General features: G+C 36.4%; 5 protein-coding genes and 9 long non-coding RNA genes across 14 annotated transcripts; 9 read left to right on the top strand and 5 right to left on the bottom strand.

Moving 5' to 3' along the window:
- Nucleotides 1–148: 148 nt before the first annotated feature.
- rpl2802 (60S ribosomal protein uL15) lies at nt 149–730 on the bottom strand (the record flags this gene model as incomplete). The annotated part of the gene is made up of 1 exon (NM_001022899.3): nt 149–730. The coding sequence occupies one exon, from the start codon at nt 728–730 to the stop codon at nt 284–286; it is 447 nt and encodes a 148-aa protein (NP_587907.1). The 3' UTR covers nt 149–283.
- Nucleotides 182–684, top strand: SPOM_SPNCRNA.6960. The gene has a single exon (NR_196301.1). It is a non-coding gene; the product is annotated as a non-coding RNA (long non-coding RNA).
- A 139-nt stretch (nt 731–869) lies between the features above and the next one.
- On the top strand, nt 870–4710 carry SPOM_SPNCRNA.1150. Its single transcript, NR_150004.1, has one exon. It is a non-coding gene; the product is annotated as a non-coding RNA, possible alternative UTR (long non-coding RNA).
- Nucleotides 935–4746, bottom strand: smc6 (Smc5-6 complex SMC P-loop ATPase subunit Smc6). Its single transcript, NM_001022898.3, has 2 exons — nt 4462–4746; nt 935–4355 (listed from the first exon to the last, which is right to left on the bottom strand). The coding sequence occupies exons 1-2, from the start codon at nt 4570–4572 to the stop codon at nt 1044–1046; spliced, it is 3423 nt and encodes a 1140-aa protein (NP_587906.1). The 5' UTR covers nt 4573–4746; the 3' UTR covers nt 935–1043.
- A 24-nt stretch (nt 4747–4770) lies between these two features.
- Nucleotides 4771–6458, top strand: SPOM_SPCC5E4.10C (uncharacterized protein). Its single transcript, NM_001022897.3, has 5 exons — nt 4771–4936; nt 4984–5075; nt 5130–5240; nt 5310–5382; nt 5450–6458. Exons 1-5 carry the CDS (start codon nt 4900–4902, stop codon nt 5731–5733), a joined length of 597 nt encoding a protein of 198 aa, NP_587905.2. The 5' UTR covers nt 4771–4899; the 3' UTR covers nt 5734–6458.
- Nucleotides 6053–6267, bottom strand: SPOM_SPNCRNA.6959. The gene has a single exon (NR_196300.1). It is a non-coding gene; the product is annotated as a non-coding RNA (long non-coding RNA).
- SPOM_SPNCRNA.1149 lies at nt 6413–7186 on the bottom strand. Its single transcript, NR_150002.1, has one exon. It is a non-coding gene; the product is annotated as a non-coding RNA (long non-coding RNA).
- On the top strand, nt 6503–7881 carry mgl1 (serine hydrolase). The gene has a single exon (NM_001022896.3). The coding sequence runs from the start codon at nt 6563–6565 to the stop codon at nt 7697–7699; it is 1137 nt and encodes a 378-aa protein (NP_587904.1). The 5' UTR covers nt 6503–6562; the 3' UTR covers nt 7700–7881.
- Nucleotides 7777–13946, bottom strand: cut1 (separase/separin). The gene is made up of 4 exons (NM_001022895.3): nt 11454–13946; nt 11113–11414; nt 10777–11071; nt 7777–10738 (listed from the first exon to the last, which is right to left on the bottom strand). The coding sequence occupies exons 1-4, from the start codon at nt 13541–13543 to the stop codon at nt 7939–7941; spliced, it is 5487 nt and encodes a 1828-aa protein (NP_587903.1). The 5' UTR covers nt 13544–13946; the 3' UTR covers nt 7777–7938.
- On the top strand, nt 7966–8975 carry SPOM_SPNCRNA.6958. The gene has a single exon (NR_196299.1). It is a non-coding gene; the product is annotated as a non-coding RNA (long non-coding RNA).
- SPOM_SPNCRNA.6957 lies at nt 9085–9533 on the top strand. The gene has a single exon (NR_196298.1). It is a non-coding gene; the product is annotated as a non-coding RNA (long non-coding RNA).
- On the top strand, nt 11203–11511 carry SPOM_SPNCRNA.6956. Its single transcript, NR_196297.1, has one exon. It is a non-coding gene; the product is annotated as a non-coding RNA (long non-coding RNA).
- Nucleotides 13226–13582, top strand: SPOM_SPNCRNA.6955. Its single transcript, NR_196296.1, has one exon. It is a non-coding gene; the product is annotated as a non-coding RNA (long non-coding RNA).
- SPOM_SPNCRNA.6954 lies at nt 13850–14064 on the top strand. Its single transcript, NR_196295.1, has one exon. It is a non-coding gene; the product is annotated as a non-coding RNA (long non-coding RNA).
- Nucleotides 14065–14113: the final 49 nt, after the last annotated feature.

Raw genomic sequence — 14113 nt, 5'->3', positions numbered from 1 at the left:
TCAAAATTAAATTCACCCAGTCCCAACAAAAACTAATATATTGCTTTTGCAAACAAGTTTGGTCAATTGAGGAAAATTCAATAAGTAGGTTACAGGGTAAACATGTCAATATACTTATAAATCGCTACGCTATAGAATGTTTATCAAAAAACATGATAGAAGCTTGAATAAACTCTATTCAAGTGCATCAATGGATTTCAACAAAACTACATACATTACTTTCAAAATCAAAAGACGCCCCTACAATAATTAACCGCTCAATGTACTTTTTATTGTTATTTGTTTATGCAATGAGCTCAACAACACCGCCGGCTTGCTTAATCTTTTCCTCAGCTCTGCGAGAAACGTAGCGAGTTTGAACAATGACAGGGGTCTCAGGAAGACGTCCCTTACCCAAAACTTTGCCATAACCGGATTGAAGGACATTGATGACGGGAGCAACCTCAGTGTTCTTGCCCAAATACTTGTCACGAGCCTCGTTGGGGAGTAAAGTCCAGAGACGGTCCAAGTTGACAGTGGGACGCCATAAGGGATTCTTCATGAGGTGGAAACGGCGCATACCGACCTTACCAAAGTAACCAGGATGGTACTTATCGAAGTGACTACGGAGGTGTTGTAAACCACCAGCCTTACCACGACCACCGGGATGCTTCCTGTGCTTGCCAATACGACCGTGACCAGCTGAAACGTGTCCACGAAGCTTACGAGTCTTAGATACGTGAGTTGGCATTTTGATGTCCTGCGGTGAGTTGACACTAGGAATGTCAGTTTTTCGGTTATGTTGTTCTACTAAGACCAGTCACACAACCCTACCCTACCATATACTCTGCTAATTGAATATTCGATCCATCCTTATTCTACCGATAAGTAGCATGACTTTCGGTAACAACAAATACACTAAGATTTCTCGCTTTCTGCTAAGTATACGATATGGCCGACAAATGCGTATTCGTAGTCAAATTTAATATACAAATGAACTTGCTATATATCTAATAAATAAATTCTAAATACCTATACAATAGACTATCAAAATAGTAGAAATGTCATGGCGCCGTAGAGGGAGGAAGTGCTGAAGAGGAAACGACAGGATCGCTAAGACGAAAAACAACAACGTCTTTGTCCAAACCAATTTGACCCATGTCCTGAGGTGTAATAAAAATAAATTGCTTATCTGAAGAATCCTTTGCAGAATCTACCATCATTTTAATACTGACTAGTCTATTAACAGCGTCCATAAACACATCAAATTCATCAAGACAGCGGAGCGGACAACTCATTGCCTCCCAAATTGACAACAGCATACAAATCGTTGCAAAAGATTTTTCACCCCCTGATAATCCTTGAACGCTGACTTTAGACTTCTCATGGCGATTGTGAGCGGTTGCTAAATTACGATTCGCCGGGTAAACTCTAGGTTCCAAAAACTCCTCTTGGTGTTTAATTACCAGTTTTCCAGTAAAATTTCTCTGGCTGAGGTATAATTCAAAAAGTTCTTTCGTTCGCAGAGTAATTAGCTTGCGAAATTTGGTCCACATTTCATTACGCCTTCGTAACGTCTCTTCTAAAGCTTGCAATAGTTGCGTGAGTCTAGCAACTAAAACTTTGGCTTGGTCATGTTTTTCCTTTGCATTTAAATAGTCTTCAGCCGCTTGTTCCACCGAAACACCTGTGCGATTTCTCCATTCAGCTATTTGCATTTGCAGTCTTTCAATTTCGTTATCGAGCTCAGCCGGACTAAGCTGTACAGGAACCCTTTCACAGCGAGTATTAGCCTTTGCTGTGTAATCAGCCACAACCTGAGCACACTGAACTTTCTTAGCTTCCTTTTCACGCAAAATATTGGTACAGGATTCAACCGTCTGTCGATGCCTTTCAATATCCACTTCAGAATTCCTTTTCTCATCACGTAGCCGACTGAGTTCGGTTTGCAAGGATGAGAGCCTTTGCGTCTCTGTTTGTATCTTCTCCCTATAAATTCTGATTTCCTCAATTACCGGGCGTTGATTGTCCCTTATTCGATGTTCTTCATTTTTTGCGTCCTGCAACTGTCCTGCATAACTTTCGAGCTCTTTTTCAGTCTCAGAAATGCGCCTTTCAAGGGTTTGAATCTTCTCGGTATCTAGCACAGAAAGTTCCTGGGATTCAAGTGAGTTTACCTCCCTACGTTTCAAAAGGATCCTCTTTTTTATCCCTTCTATTTTCTCGACTAACAGTTGTTCATCTCTTTTAAATTTAGCTTGCTCGATTTTGGCCTCGTTTAGCTGATTACTAGCAAAATTGTATTGCTTCTTTAAATCATCCAAAATTTTTTTTTCTGCCTCTATACTCGTCGAGCTAGAAAATCCAATGCGAGGAGGTCTATTCCAAGGCGTTACCTTTGATATACCTGAAGATCGTTGTGTACTGACAATTCGAAACCCATATCCACGGTTTCTAGGATCGAGAGCATAACATTGGGTAACATTAGCAATGCCCCTTTTCATATAAGCTTCTGCTTCACGTCGGTCTTCAATCAATAACATCTTTTCAATTCCCAAATGATTAATCAGCGTATGTAGAACTTCATCATCATCAAACTTAATAATCTTGAGCACCGTAGGATATTGAGAATCAGGTTCACCAGAAGAATAGTCAAAAGGATCGTATTTTCCAACTACAACTGTAGCATGACAATTGCTTTGCCTCATCAGCTCTTTAAGGATCAATTGGTCATGATGACTACGAACTATAAAACCATTGATAACATTTCCCAATATCCTTTCAATAATTAAATGCCATTTTTGCTCTTTCACTGTCATATACTTTCCCATGGGTCCCTTGGGAGGGTGCTGAAATCTTGTTTCCCGAGTGATGAGTTTAAGAAGTTGCGGCATATTCTTTCCAAATGCAGAAACTTTATCTCTTTGGACATCTTCTAATACTTTTAAATGTTCACTTTGATCTGAGATTTTGTTGGCAATTGAGTCTTTTTTTGTCAACAAGCTGGTTAAATTGCCGCCCATTTCTAAAAGAGCAGAATGCAAGTCATTCCTTTTAGATTCAAGCTCAACAATTTGTTCACTTAAATCTGCTATCTCACGTTGCAAATTATTTGATTCGTTTGCTCTTTTTTCAATTTGAGAACCTCCCAAATTGTTTTCTCGAGCTCTTTCAGTGTTCAGTTGTTCACGATACACATCCAAGCAACTCTTGGCAGCATTGATACTGTTTTGTATATCACGCTTCTGTATATCAACATCATTCATTTCTGAACGATACCCATCAAATGTTTTCACAATATCTTCAAATTTAGACTTTGTAGTGTCAGTTTCACCTTTAGCTCTCCCAATCACTTCTTCTTTTGAAGATATCTTTCCATCAATATCAGACTGATTGGTAACTATTGACTCTAAATTTTCCTTGGCCTCTGAAAGTTTAACTTCAGCATGTTGAAACTCCTTCTCCGCAAGCAGAAGCTCTTTTTCAACTTCAACCACTTGAGCCCACACCATTTCCCCCTTTTTTTGCTCTAATAAGTTATGAAGGTTTTCAGTTTCACGAGATTGTTCCCACAGAAGTTTATATTCTTCTTCCTTCTTTGCTAAATAAGAGACCCCAGTTTTCTTATTTCCTAAAACATTCTTAGTATTAATTAAGCTTTGTTCAATTAAAGAGTAATTTTCTTCGAGCTGTTTCAGCTGAATTCCTTTCATAAAGAGCTGATATTTCTCTTTTGGACTTGAATTTCCCAGGAACTGACGTGCTGTATCCTGCGTAAGGATGTTCATAGGATTGTCAATTTGTAAACCCATATGGTCGCAGATATTGTCTAGTTCATCGCGTTTGGTTGAAATAACCGTTCCATTGAAAGAACGCAATCTATATTCGCTGGATCCTTCTCTTCGAATAGTACGCTCAATTGTAATAGATTTTCCATATATTTCGGGTTGGTATGCTTCAAACCCACGGTTACTAATCGTAACAGAGATTCGGGCATAATTCTTTCCCTGCTTTACAAGACTTTTCATGTTTGGAGCGCGATTAGTATTTGAGGCTTTAGCTCCAAGGCAAATAGTCAATCCTGTAAGTATAGCACTTTTTCCGCTACCATTATGACCAATGACAAAGTTGATACGAGGTCCAAAATTAATCTTCAAGGAGTCATGACACATAAAATTCACCAAATGGATACACTCAATGACTCCCACGCGGTTATCAAAATTTGAATTTGTCTCTCTGGTCTGATTGAGGACATCATTTTCTCCGTCTTCATTACCTCTAACTTGCTCAATCAATGAAGATGATCGCTGAAGTCGAGATTGCCTTTCGGGTCTATTATCTTGATTTCGAGAAGCCCGAATTCTTTTCACATTTGACTATTAAAAATAAAATATTAATATACAAATTTCAACCAACAAAGAACCTTTTCTCTCGCAATTGAGAACGCGTTTCGTTATAAAAACGGCAAGAGTTTAAACATACCAAATCCACTTCTTCAGTTTGAAGAACGTCTGAATCTCTCTTTCTTCTATTTTCGCTTGTTTTTTCCGTGATAGCTTCTTCCAAAGATACATTAGTAAGCTCTGTAGTCATGAACTTTGGACCTCTGTTTTGTTGCTCTCGCTAAATACCAAAGATATCACGACAAGAACTAATCAATTAACAAAAAAATTTAAGTAATTTAATTCTCTTTAACGAAAAAAATAAATCTTCACGATAATATTCAACCTAGTGAATAGCCACCGTTGTTAGTGGTAGGTATACGTGTAGACCAGGATCCTTCACTTTTCCAAGTTTTTTAATTGAAGTCCTTTCGATGTTAATATTTTTCTGTACATTAATGAACATTTATATTTGAATAAACAATTGGACTAAATTATTGTCGAATTTTGAAATAAAAGCGACTTCTCTAAACTAAAAATGCCGCTGAATCTGCTTAAGCATAAGAGTTGGAACGGTGTGTCCCTATAAAACCCAAAGGTCAATCATTAATATTTATTCTAGTCTATAATGAGAAAAATATCGAAAGAGTTAGAAGAGATGAAGAATTGGCAAGACTTTCAGCGGACAAAGAACAAGCAAAAAACGACCTAGAGGTAATTAATTATCAACCTCTCTCTTATTTATACTTTCTCACACATGCCTTCTAGGAATCTAAACGTCGGATAGCACGACTACGAGGTACTGTTTACGAAGAAGATTCGAAAGAAACAGAGCCAAAAGTTGAATTTGCCAATTTTTGGGCTGAACAGGAAGAAAAGGTAGAGCTTTTAAAAATATCTTCTAATTTATGATTTTTTAATAATTTGCAGTGCTAACACTAGCATTAGGAGAGGAAACGTCAAAAAGTTTATAGCGAAAATCGCCATGATCTAGAAATTATGAAAGAACGGCATGGACTCGGTATGTTTCTTGTTTTACCAATGGAGAAACCATCTTGATTTTGTTCGCATTACTAATTTCTTTGTAGGACCACTCCCTTGGTACATGAAAACAGACAAAATCAGCATAGATGAAACATCGAATAATATGTCTTCAAAGTATCGCGCTCCTCAAGATGATCCTATGTTTTTGGTTGAGAAACTGCTGTCGAACCGGAAGACCAAAAATCCCGAATCTGATCGTAGAAGGCAGAGTCGAAAGAAAAAGTCTACTCAGATCCAAGCAAGCGATGAAATGAAACATCGAAGACATCATGTTCATAAGGTTCATCATTATTCCCAGAAGCAGTCTTCCTCTACTACTCGTCGATAATTTTAATATTTTCATTTGACCTCCAAATATGTATAAACCAGTTCTATCATCTAATGATACAATGATTTACTAACAAGGTATGACTTACTATTTCTAGCGGAAGATTTAGTTTACTTTATGCTTGCTACCTTGGCATTTAGCTGTATTTATTTTAAATCCTTACATGCTGGGACCTCCTAATTGCACCTTCAATGATGACTCTCTATACGAATAACTCTTTTATATTATTTAAAGAAAACAAATCTTTACTTTAATCATGTTTTTCTATTGATTTCTGAAGTATTTGTTTCTTCTATAATCTTTTGCAAGGATACTTCTATCTATATGGTTAATGCCATTCTGTTATTGCTTCAAAAATCCAAATTATGAAATTGAAGTATGAAACTAACGCTTGATTTCTTTGCATGCTTATTGTGGTTTTTCTTTTCACATTTTTCTTCGTTCACTTGTCAAGTATGCATCTTCGAAGATCGAATTAGCGTTGAAAGTCGAACGTACAAAGGTAGCTGATTCCAGCCATTTGATGTTTTGTATATTTCTTTTCTTTTTTTTTAAAAAAAAAAGCTAGGTCATAATGTTTAGTTATTTTAATAAATGAATCTTTAGCTTTGGCAACATGCTTCGAGCCAAATAAAATTTTACACTTTAATTTTAGTTTTTATATTTTCATATTTCATAACTTTTATAAAGCATATATATCATTCATATTAAAATCATTCTATCCTTTCTGGAATCCACCTTCAGAACAATCTCGTTACACTATCTGCTCAGAACCAACATTGAACGCAGGTGATATTTCCAGGATTGTTTTTGGCTCTATTGCTCTCAAATGGCTGATTTATATACAAAAGATTGGACTGATGTTAAAGACAAGCCCGTTGCACGTGTTGTTTTTATCCATGGATTTGGCGAACATGTCAATGCTTATCCAGAGTTTTTTGAAGCATTGAACGAGCGTAATATTGAAGTTTATACCTTTGATCAGAGAGGTTTTGGTCATTCAAGAAAGGGAGGTCCAAAGAAGCAGGGTTGTACTGGTGGTTGGTCTCTAGTATTTCCTGACCTGGATTATCAAATTCTTCGTGCTAGCGATACGGAGCTTCCCCTATTTTTATGGGGACATTCTATGGGTGGAGGATTGGCTTTACGTTATGGTATCAGTGGGACACATCGTCACAAGCTGGCTGGTGTAATCGCACAAGCTCCTATGCTTCGTTGTCATCCTGACACTGAACCAAACTTTTTGTTACGAAAAGCACTTACTTTGGTTTCCAAGGTACATCCTAATTTTCTTTTCGATAGCGATGTCCAAAGTCAACACATAACCAGGGATGAAGCCGTCAATCAACGTTTGCAGGATGATCCTCTTGTTTCATCGGTAGGTTCGTTGCAAGTCTTTAGTGACATGCTAAACAGAGGTACGAAAACTATTGAATTAGCTCCTCAGTTTTTCCTTCCTCTCCTTATAACCCATGGTACTGATGATAATGTGACTTGTTCCGATTCTTCAAAAGAATTTTATGAAAATGCGGGCACTAAAGATAAGACATATCAATCGTATCCAGGATTTTACCATTCTTTGCATATTGAGAAGAAACCAGAGGTTTATGAGTACCTTGACAAAGTTGCTGCTTGGATTTACGAACACTCAAAGCCTAGTGAAACTGTAAAGTCGGAACAGGAAACCGCTGTTGAACATCCTAAGCCTACCGCTACTACATCTGCTCCTTCTGCTTCTCCTACTGGAGTTCCTGTTGAAGAGGAGTCACATAAAGCCACGTCGGATGCTGTTCCTCCTGCTGAAGCAAAGCCTGAGCCTGTACCAGCATCAGCTGCAGAAAGGGCGCCTACTTCTGAAAGTACCACTGTTCCTGAGACCATAGTGGCATCAACAACCAAGGTAATTTCAGAACCAGCTCCTAGAGTTACTACTGCGGCCACCGCCGATATTGTAACCAATAAATAAACTTTTTGAGGTTCAATCCTTACAAAATGGAACCTTTAATGACCGATACTGTTTTGCTACCCAAGTACTGTAAGTTGCACGCAAATGTGATATTAAAGTACATATATAGATAATAAATTATTTTCATTAGTTACATAGATACACTCGCATTAATCGTTAAATAGGAGAAACTTTATATGAGAAGGCGTTGAAACAATGTTGATTCAAATAAATAAAAAGAAGTAAGAATTTTAGACAGTTTATGGAATAATATAAGCAGGTATTCCGTATATCACAGGAGCTGCTCCGTTCAAATAGCGTAGATGACAGCATGAACGACTTTCGCTGACCGCTGTGCATATACTCGTTGAATTCACAAAAGGTGCCTTATTTTCAAAGAGTCCCCAGCTTTCAAGCATCTTCAAACTGAACCTATCGATGTCTTTATCGGTGACATCCCATAAGTTTGCAACTAACGTTGGACACCCAGCACTCAAATAATCCAAAGGAGTCCCCCATGGCTCAAATGAGCCACATTCATACAAAGCACCAGAACTACAACCCATCAGTATAGTGACTGCACACCTTTTTAGAGTGGCCAGGTCATAAGATGTTGTATATTGCTCTCCTCCTCCATGTCCGAAATATAGAAAAAAATCATTACCTGAAAGCATTTTAATAAAATCTCTATTAGAAGGTTGACTAGCAATTAATCCCTTCCACCCACCTTCAACTAGTTTATGTTCAAACATTTCTTGAGTATGCTTAAGGTCCAAACTAGGATTTAGTATATATGAACCTGCTTCTTTACGCACTTCAACATACTCTCCATTAACGACAAATGATTGGGACAAGATGTCCCGCAGAATTGATAATGAAGGCACACGTGATACCGATTGTCGGTTTAGGCATGGTAAAGATTCCCACGGAAATTGGTGAACTGATTTATCCAGTACAAGGACCGTATGACTCCTGTTCTCTTCAGAGACATAATTGTTGAAGTAGGCATTTAGAGCATCCTGAAGATCCATAGATAGTTGATCAGTATCAATCTCGTCGTATGCAAAATGAAGACCTCGGAATTGAAAAATGTCCAAAATAAAATAAATCAAATCCTCTAAAAGCTGTTCGTAACCTTCATACCCAGGTTTTCCTAAGGTGATGAATAGTTCTAGGATCTCAGGCGACAGTGTAGGGACAGGTGTTTTCTTGTCCATGTTAAAATTTTTAGCTATAATGTTTTGAAATTGACTGGAAAACTTGGCAAACAAAGAAGTATCAATTTTATGTGGATTGAAAATACCTTTAAATCCACCGAGCCATGATATTTCAATATTTTCTAAAAGTTGTTGCAAGCATTGATCAAGGTGTCTTCTTTCTTTCCACCAAGTTTCTTTGTCTTCTCTTCTAGTATAATGTTTACCGTTCTGAGCCATCTGATTACTTTTAGAGATAATTCGAAATAGCTCGGTTTGAGCTTTTGTAAACACAAGGATTTCTTCGTCTGCGTCACGTGAATTATGTCTTTGCAATGGTAAACGAAAAATCAGCGGAGAATGACCTTTGCGTATTTTTGAGATGAACAAATCCTCTCCAGAATTGTTAATAGTAATAGAAACGACATTCCAGATCGACGGTAATGAATCAATAAAATTGTCTTGAAATGTACGGACATCAGGTATAGATAACCGACTATTTAAAATTTGTTCCAAACTACTAAAATGAAGTTCTTTGTGCTGGTTTCTGAATTTCTGTGCTTCACGACGTCTATGGAATCCTAGAGCTTTAGGGATCTCTAAAAAAAATGAGGCTGAACTAGAATCGACGTCGGTCGTTTCGCCAATTGTGGTTAATGCACTTTGCATAATTGTTGAGTACGATATCAATTCATTGACCTCCCTGCAAACGCATACAGAGCTCCGCTCATATGCATTAGAAAATATAATTTCACAGCTTAATCTAACATTCTGCAAATTGATTTTAAGCCTCTCACGTAAATAATCTAAGCGCTTGGATCCCTTGCGAAATCCTGTATTTTCTCCAAGCGCTTTTGTTTTACTTTGATTTTTCTGAAATTTATGAGAAATTCCAGGTAATGAAATTACAGAATCGGGAAGAGTACGTAGGACGGGATCGCCAAATAGTGTGGAATCAGCTTCACAAACAATAAGCTTTGATTTTAAAATATTAGCTGAGACTATGTTGAAAAAACTTGCAATTGAGCATTTTGTCGAGTCAGTCATTAAAGCCTTTGCAATCTCCAAGTTTCCTCTTTTCAACTCAAACATAGAAATCAGACGAAGTAAATTGGCTGCCGTATTTTGAAGAATTGACCAGTCATCAAATTCAGTAGTATTAGATTCTGTAACAAAAGTTGGTTGACTTGAAAGACTGAGTCTTTTAATTCCTTTTGTAAGAGACTTCTCGCGGTTCCTATTAAAAAAAAGGTAATATTCTGACTTTATTATTTCTAAAAGTTTTACACATTCTGAATAGTGACATATGGCACCATCCAACTCGGATTTTGTTGCGCATACTTCAGCTGCTCCGTAATTCCATAAAAGTTTATGGTATGTATCTGTGCTTTTCATCGCCTCAGTAAGATCAAATAAAATCTTCTCGCCCTTCTCTAACTTTCCTGCCCTTGTTAGTAGTGAGCATAAGCGCAATTGGAAGGTAGCTGAAAAACAAGAAAACGGCATCTTTTCAGAAATACTGCAAGCTTGTCGATAAAAAAATTCGGCTTCTCGCGCCTGTCCCATGTGCTCATAAATCCTTGCAGCGCAAACGTTAGAGTGAGCACTGACAGCGAAAAGTCGCCAAGTAATATATTTTCCGCCGTTGAAATGCTCCTTTGAGCTTTTAGAAAACAATCCCTTAATAACCTTTAAATTTTGCATTATAAAGCCAAGAGAAACAGTGGTGTAGCCTAGTTGAAATAGGGCATCACTTAGCTGTATCCTTTCATAAAGCAAAAGATTGAGGCTAACAGTCCGACTTAAACCATTTGAATTGAAATCCTCTTCAGAAGAAAGAGAATATTTTTTTAACTGTAAAATTCTGAGCTCGTTAGTAACTATCTCACAAAGTCTTCATACCCTTTATCCGTATTTCCGGTTAAAATCAAATATTTACCATAAGAAACATTCCAAAAGTTTATAAAAGGACTGCTTTTACATTGACGAAGATAGCTATAACACTTGGTATAAAACAAGTGAGCTTTCCCTGAGAAGCCAAGCGTCATATATTTATCACTAAGCAAAGTACCAATGATGACCAGATACTTGGAAAATTGAAGATGAAGAAGACAATTGAAAAGTTCGTAAAATATCTCAAGGAAAGCCAACTCGAATGTTAGTTTTCCACTCGGCTCCACCGTATGTAAAAAACAAACTATAAACAATTAGAAACGCCGGTTACGATTGAAAACTTACAAAAAAAATTCAAAATTGAGTTAATTTCAAAATCTGTGAAGGAGCAACGAGAAATGACCGAAGAAAATCGAGATATAAAAATAGTCCACGACTCAATTATTGTAAGTATCCTACTATCGTCTTCCGCACGTCTGTAACATAGCAAATTTTCCCATGAGCATAATAGCGACTCGTTTAAAGCTAATTTCGCATTATTGTTGGAATTATGCTCTAGGAGATTTTGGTCACCTTTAATAACGCAAAGAACCATTTCCTCAAATTTAATGTCATTATACCCATGGTTTGCCAAAACGCAAGAAACACTAAATGTCAGCAAATAAGAAAATTGTAGAAATACTTACTTTGTTTTAAGCAAAAGGACCTCCTCTTTTTCATGTAACATAAGAGATAATTTAAAAGATAAAGCAGCAGATGCATTATATCGAGAACCTTCATTTGCACATTTAAAAAAAAGTTTGAGCAAGGAATAGCTTATTGATTCAAGCAATTTTTCTATATTTGAATCATTTATAGAAGTTAAAGAGTTGAATATACGTTTTAAAATGTTATCCAATACACTAGATTTTCCAACAGATGTAGTTCCAACATAGAGATCCAGTTGATTGAATGTAGTATGGAGTACATCACATTTTTCTTGCAACTGTAAAGAATCGTGGTACCGAAGTTGAAAATTTTTTAAAATTTTCAGGAGATATGTTTCATCATTAGTCAATTTATGTGATACAGCAATTTTGATACTCAAACTTATGCATTCACGTGCATAATTAACATTAGAAGATTTTACACACAAGTTGTAAAGATGATTGGAAAGCTTTTGAGGAAATTCAGCATCTTCATAGTAGGCTGCGAGATTTAAACAGCCTTCCAGAGAACTTTGAAATTTAGTCAACTCACTAAATGACCTAATTATATGAAATGTAAACATCAAAAACTTTCTTATTTTAAGTTGGAGATTTAAAAGCTCATCCTCGACAAGGATATCCCTCACAACCGATGAGAGTATCCACGATAAAATTTCTGATATGTTCAAAGCAAATACAGTATCATCAAAAACCGTCGAGTCATTGAAAAGTCGAAATGATCGCTCTATTGAATCCAATAAATGTAGAGCTTCTGAATATGGTAAAGCATTTTCGACAAAGAGCTGCTGAAGTGACGACAACTCTTGGATTAAATTGAACGGAAAACAAATGCTATTATCGTGAATTGATAATCGAAAAGAAAATAATAAAAATTTTAATTTAAAACTGATGTCTTCAAATGACAAAGAATAGCCTCTAATGACATATGCAGCGCTTAATTGGAAATCATTATATTTATAATAAAGTTGAGAAAGTTGAAGCAAAATATGCAACCTCGATTCTTTTGATAAATTTTCCAGAAGATGATGAAGTTGTGTCATATCTTTATTTAAAATAGATCCTTCAATATCTTCGCTTTTACATAATTGGACAACTTTTGAGAAAAGTTGGAGGATTCTCGTTTCAAGCTGATTTACATCAAACTCTTTATCGTCAGCTCTCTGGGAAGAAAGAATATTCAACCATAAAGCTATAGAGAGGATTAAAAGTTTGAACGATTGTAAGGCGTTATTTTGTATCATGGAAAATCTTGTCAACAAACGAGCTAAAATTTCTCTTCTCGAATTGGCCAATTGAACCTGGGAAGGAAAGCTTCTTTCAATCCATTGAAAAGGGCCATCTTCGCTTTGTAAGTTATTGATTGTATTCAAAGACAAACCGTTAATTTGACTTAAAGATAAACATCGTAATACATTGAGCTGAAATGTGACAACGATAGTGCCTATATTTAAGAAATAAGAGGCAGGAACCATAGGAACAAAAAGGCAGCTTTCTAATTGGATTTCTGAAACATCTAAAGTGGGATTAAGAAGGGTAGCAGTAGGGATGGCATCGTGGTCCCGATATGTCAGTAAAATTATAAGGTTTTTATGAGTTTTCATCAAAAGACTGATAGCTGGTTCAAAAATCTCCATGTCCAGGAGCCGATTACAAATTGAAACCCCGCTACGGATGCAATCATACAAATGACTTGTATTTTTGGTTACCACCTGCATTTGTTCGAGAATATATGTACAGCATTCTAACAGGTAGAAAACCTCGGGACGGTGAGCCGTATTTAATCTAGAAGGTGTACAAAACATCCTTCTAGTTTTCTCCTTATCTGTAGTGGATAGCTCCGCCCATTGCTTAGCTAAGTTACTGACTGCACATTTGAAAGCCACAAACAAATGCTCGAACGTCCACGAAGGTGCATCACGAGATATATTTTGCTTGAGGTCCTTTAATTTTACAGAAGCCTTGAGTCGCTTAACGAGAGTAATAGAGCAATGCTCAGGATAACTGAGAGCTGAAATGAACTTCTCTGGAGTCCAAGAAACTTTACTAGTAACGATTGACCTTGTAGACATAATGGAAACGAATGAATAGTAAAAAATATTAACCAGCAACAGTTACAACAATAAAAGGGATTTAAATTATTTAACGCCGTTCATGAAGAATAGGTTGCAAGAAATAACTAAGCCAATAGCAAATATCGACCAAAATATAAGATTTAATAATTTGACAGTGATTTTCAGTTCGCAAAGTTATATTACTAATTATTGAGAAGAGGAAAATATTAGTGACTTAAAAATCATGTAGATGTTTTATTATATGCTTATGAAAAGTAGATTAATCGATCTTCCCAACCAATAGAATATTATCAGCATTAATTAGAACATTGCAATAGTCGAAATTTGGAGCTGTTGGTTTTTATTTCGTCTAAAACGAAAAAACTGTCAAGTCGTCTCGCTGGATGAAGATAGGCTAGTTGGTAGCAAGGATGCTTTGGATGTTAAGGCAAATGAAAACACAGTACTTACCACCAAATCCCTAAAACTGGTCCAAAAGAAAGAAAACTGTAAAGAAGAAAATTAAATATAATTAAAAATGAATGTAAATAATTGATAGTTTACAGTTATTATCTACAGTCCATTACT

Source organism: Schizosaccharomyces pombe (genome assembly GCF_000002945.2).
Source record: "Schizosaccharomyces pombe strain 972h- genome assembly, chromosome: III".
Classification (NCBI taxonomy): domain Eukaryota; kingdom Fungi; phylum Ascomycota; class Schizosaccharomycetes; order Schizosaccharomycetales; family Schizosaccharomycetaceae; genus Schizosaccharomyces; species Schizosaccharomyces pombe.
The sequence above is the reverse complement of the archived record's forward strand: the minus strand, read 5'-3'. Positions and strand labels throughout refer to the sequence as shown.

What these genes read in the sequence shown, in the direction of transcription:
- smc6 (NM_001022898.3), bottom strand. Translation starts at nt 4,572, where the DNA reads ATGACTACAGAGCTTACTAATGTATCTTTGGAAGAAGCTATCACGGAA. An exon ending in AAACTGAAGAAGTGGATTTG is followed by an intron (nt 4,356 to 4,461) that starts GTATGTTTAAAC and finishes TATTTTTAATAG; the next exon opens with TCAAATGTGAAAAGAATTCG.
- SPOM_SPCC5E4.10C (NM_001022897.3), top strand. Translation starts at nt 4,900, where the DNA reads ATGCCGCTGAATCTGCTTAAGCATAAGAGTTGGAACG. An exon ending in TAAGCATAAGAGTTGGAACG is followed by an intron (nt 4,937 to 4,983) that starts GTGTGTCCCTAT and finishes TATTTATTCTAG; the next exon opens with TCTATAATGAGAAAAATATC. An exon ending in GGGCTGAACAGGAAGAAAAG is followed by an intron (nt 5,241 to 5,309) that starts GTAGAGCTTTTA and finishes CACTAGCATTAG; the next exon opens with GAGAGGAAACGTCAAAAAGT.
- mgl1 (NM_001022896.3), top strand. Translation starts at nt 6,563, where the DNA reads ATGGCTGATTTATATACAAAAGATTGGACTGATGTTAAAGACAAGCCC.
- cut1 (NM_001022895.3), bottom strand. Translation starts at nt 13,543, where the DNA reads ATGTCTACAAGGTCAATCGTTACTAGTAAAGTTTCTTGGACTCCAGAG. An exon ending in GTCCTTTTGCTTAAAACAAA is followed by an intron (nt 11,415 to 11,453) that starts GTAAGTATTTCT and finishes GCTGACATTTAG; the next exon opens with TGTTTCTTGCGTTTTGGCAA. An exon ending in CTCAATTTTGAATTTTTTTT is followed by an intron (nt 11,072 to 11,112) that starts GTAAGTTTTCAA and finishes AATTGTTTATAG; the next exon opens with TTTGTTTTTTACATACGGTG.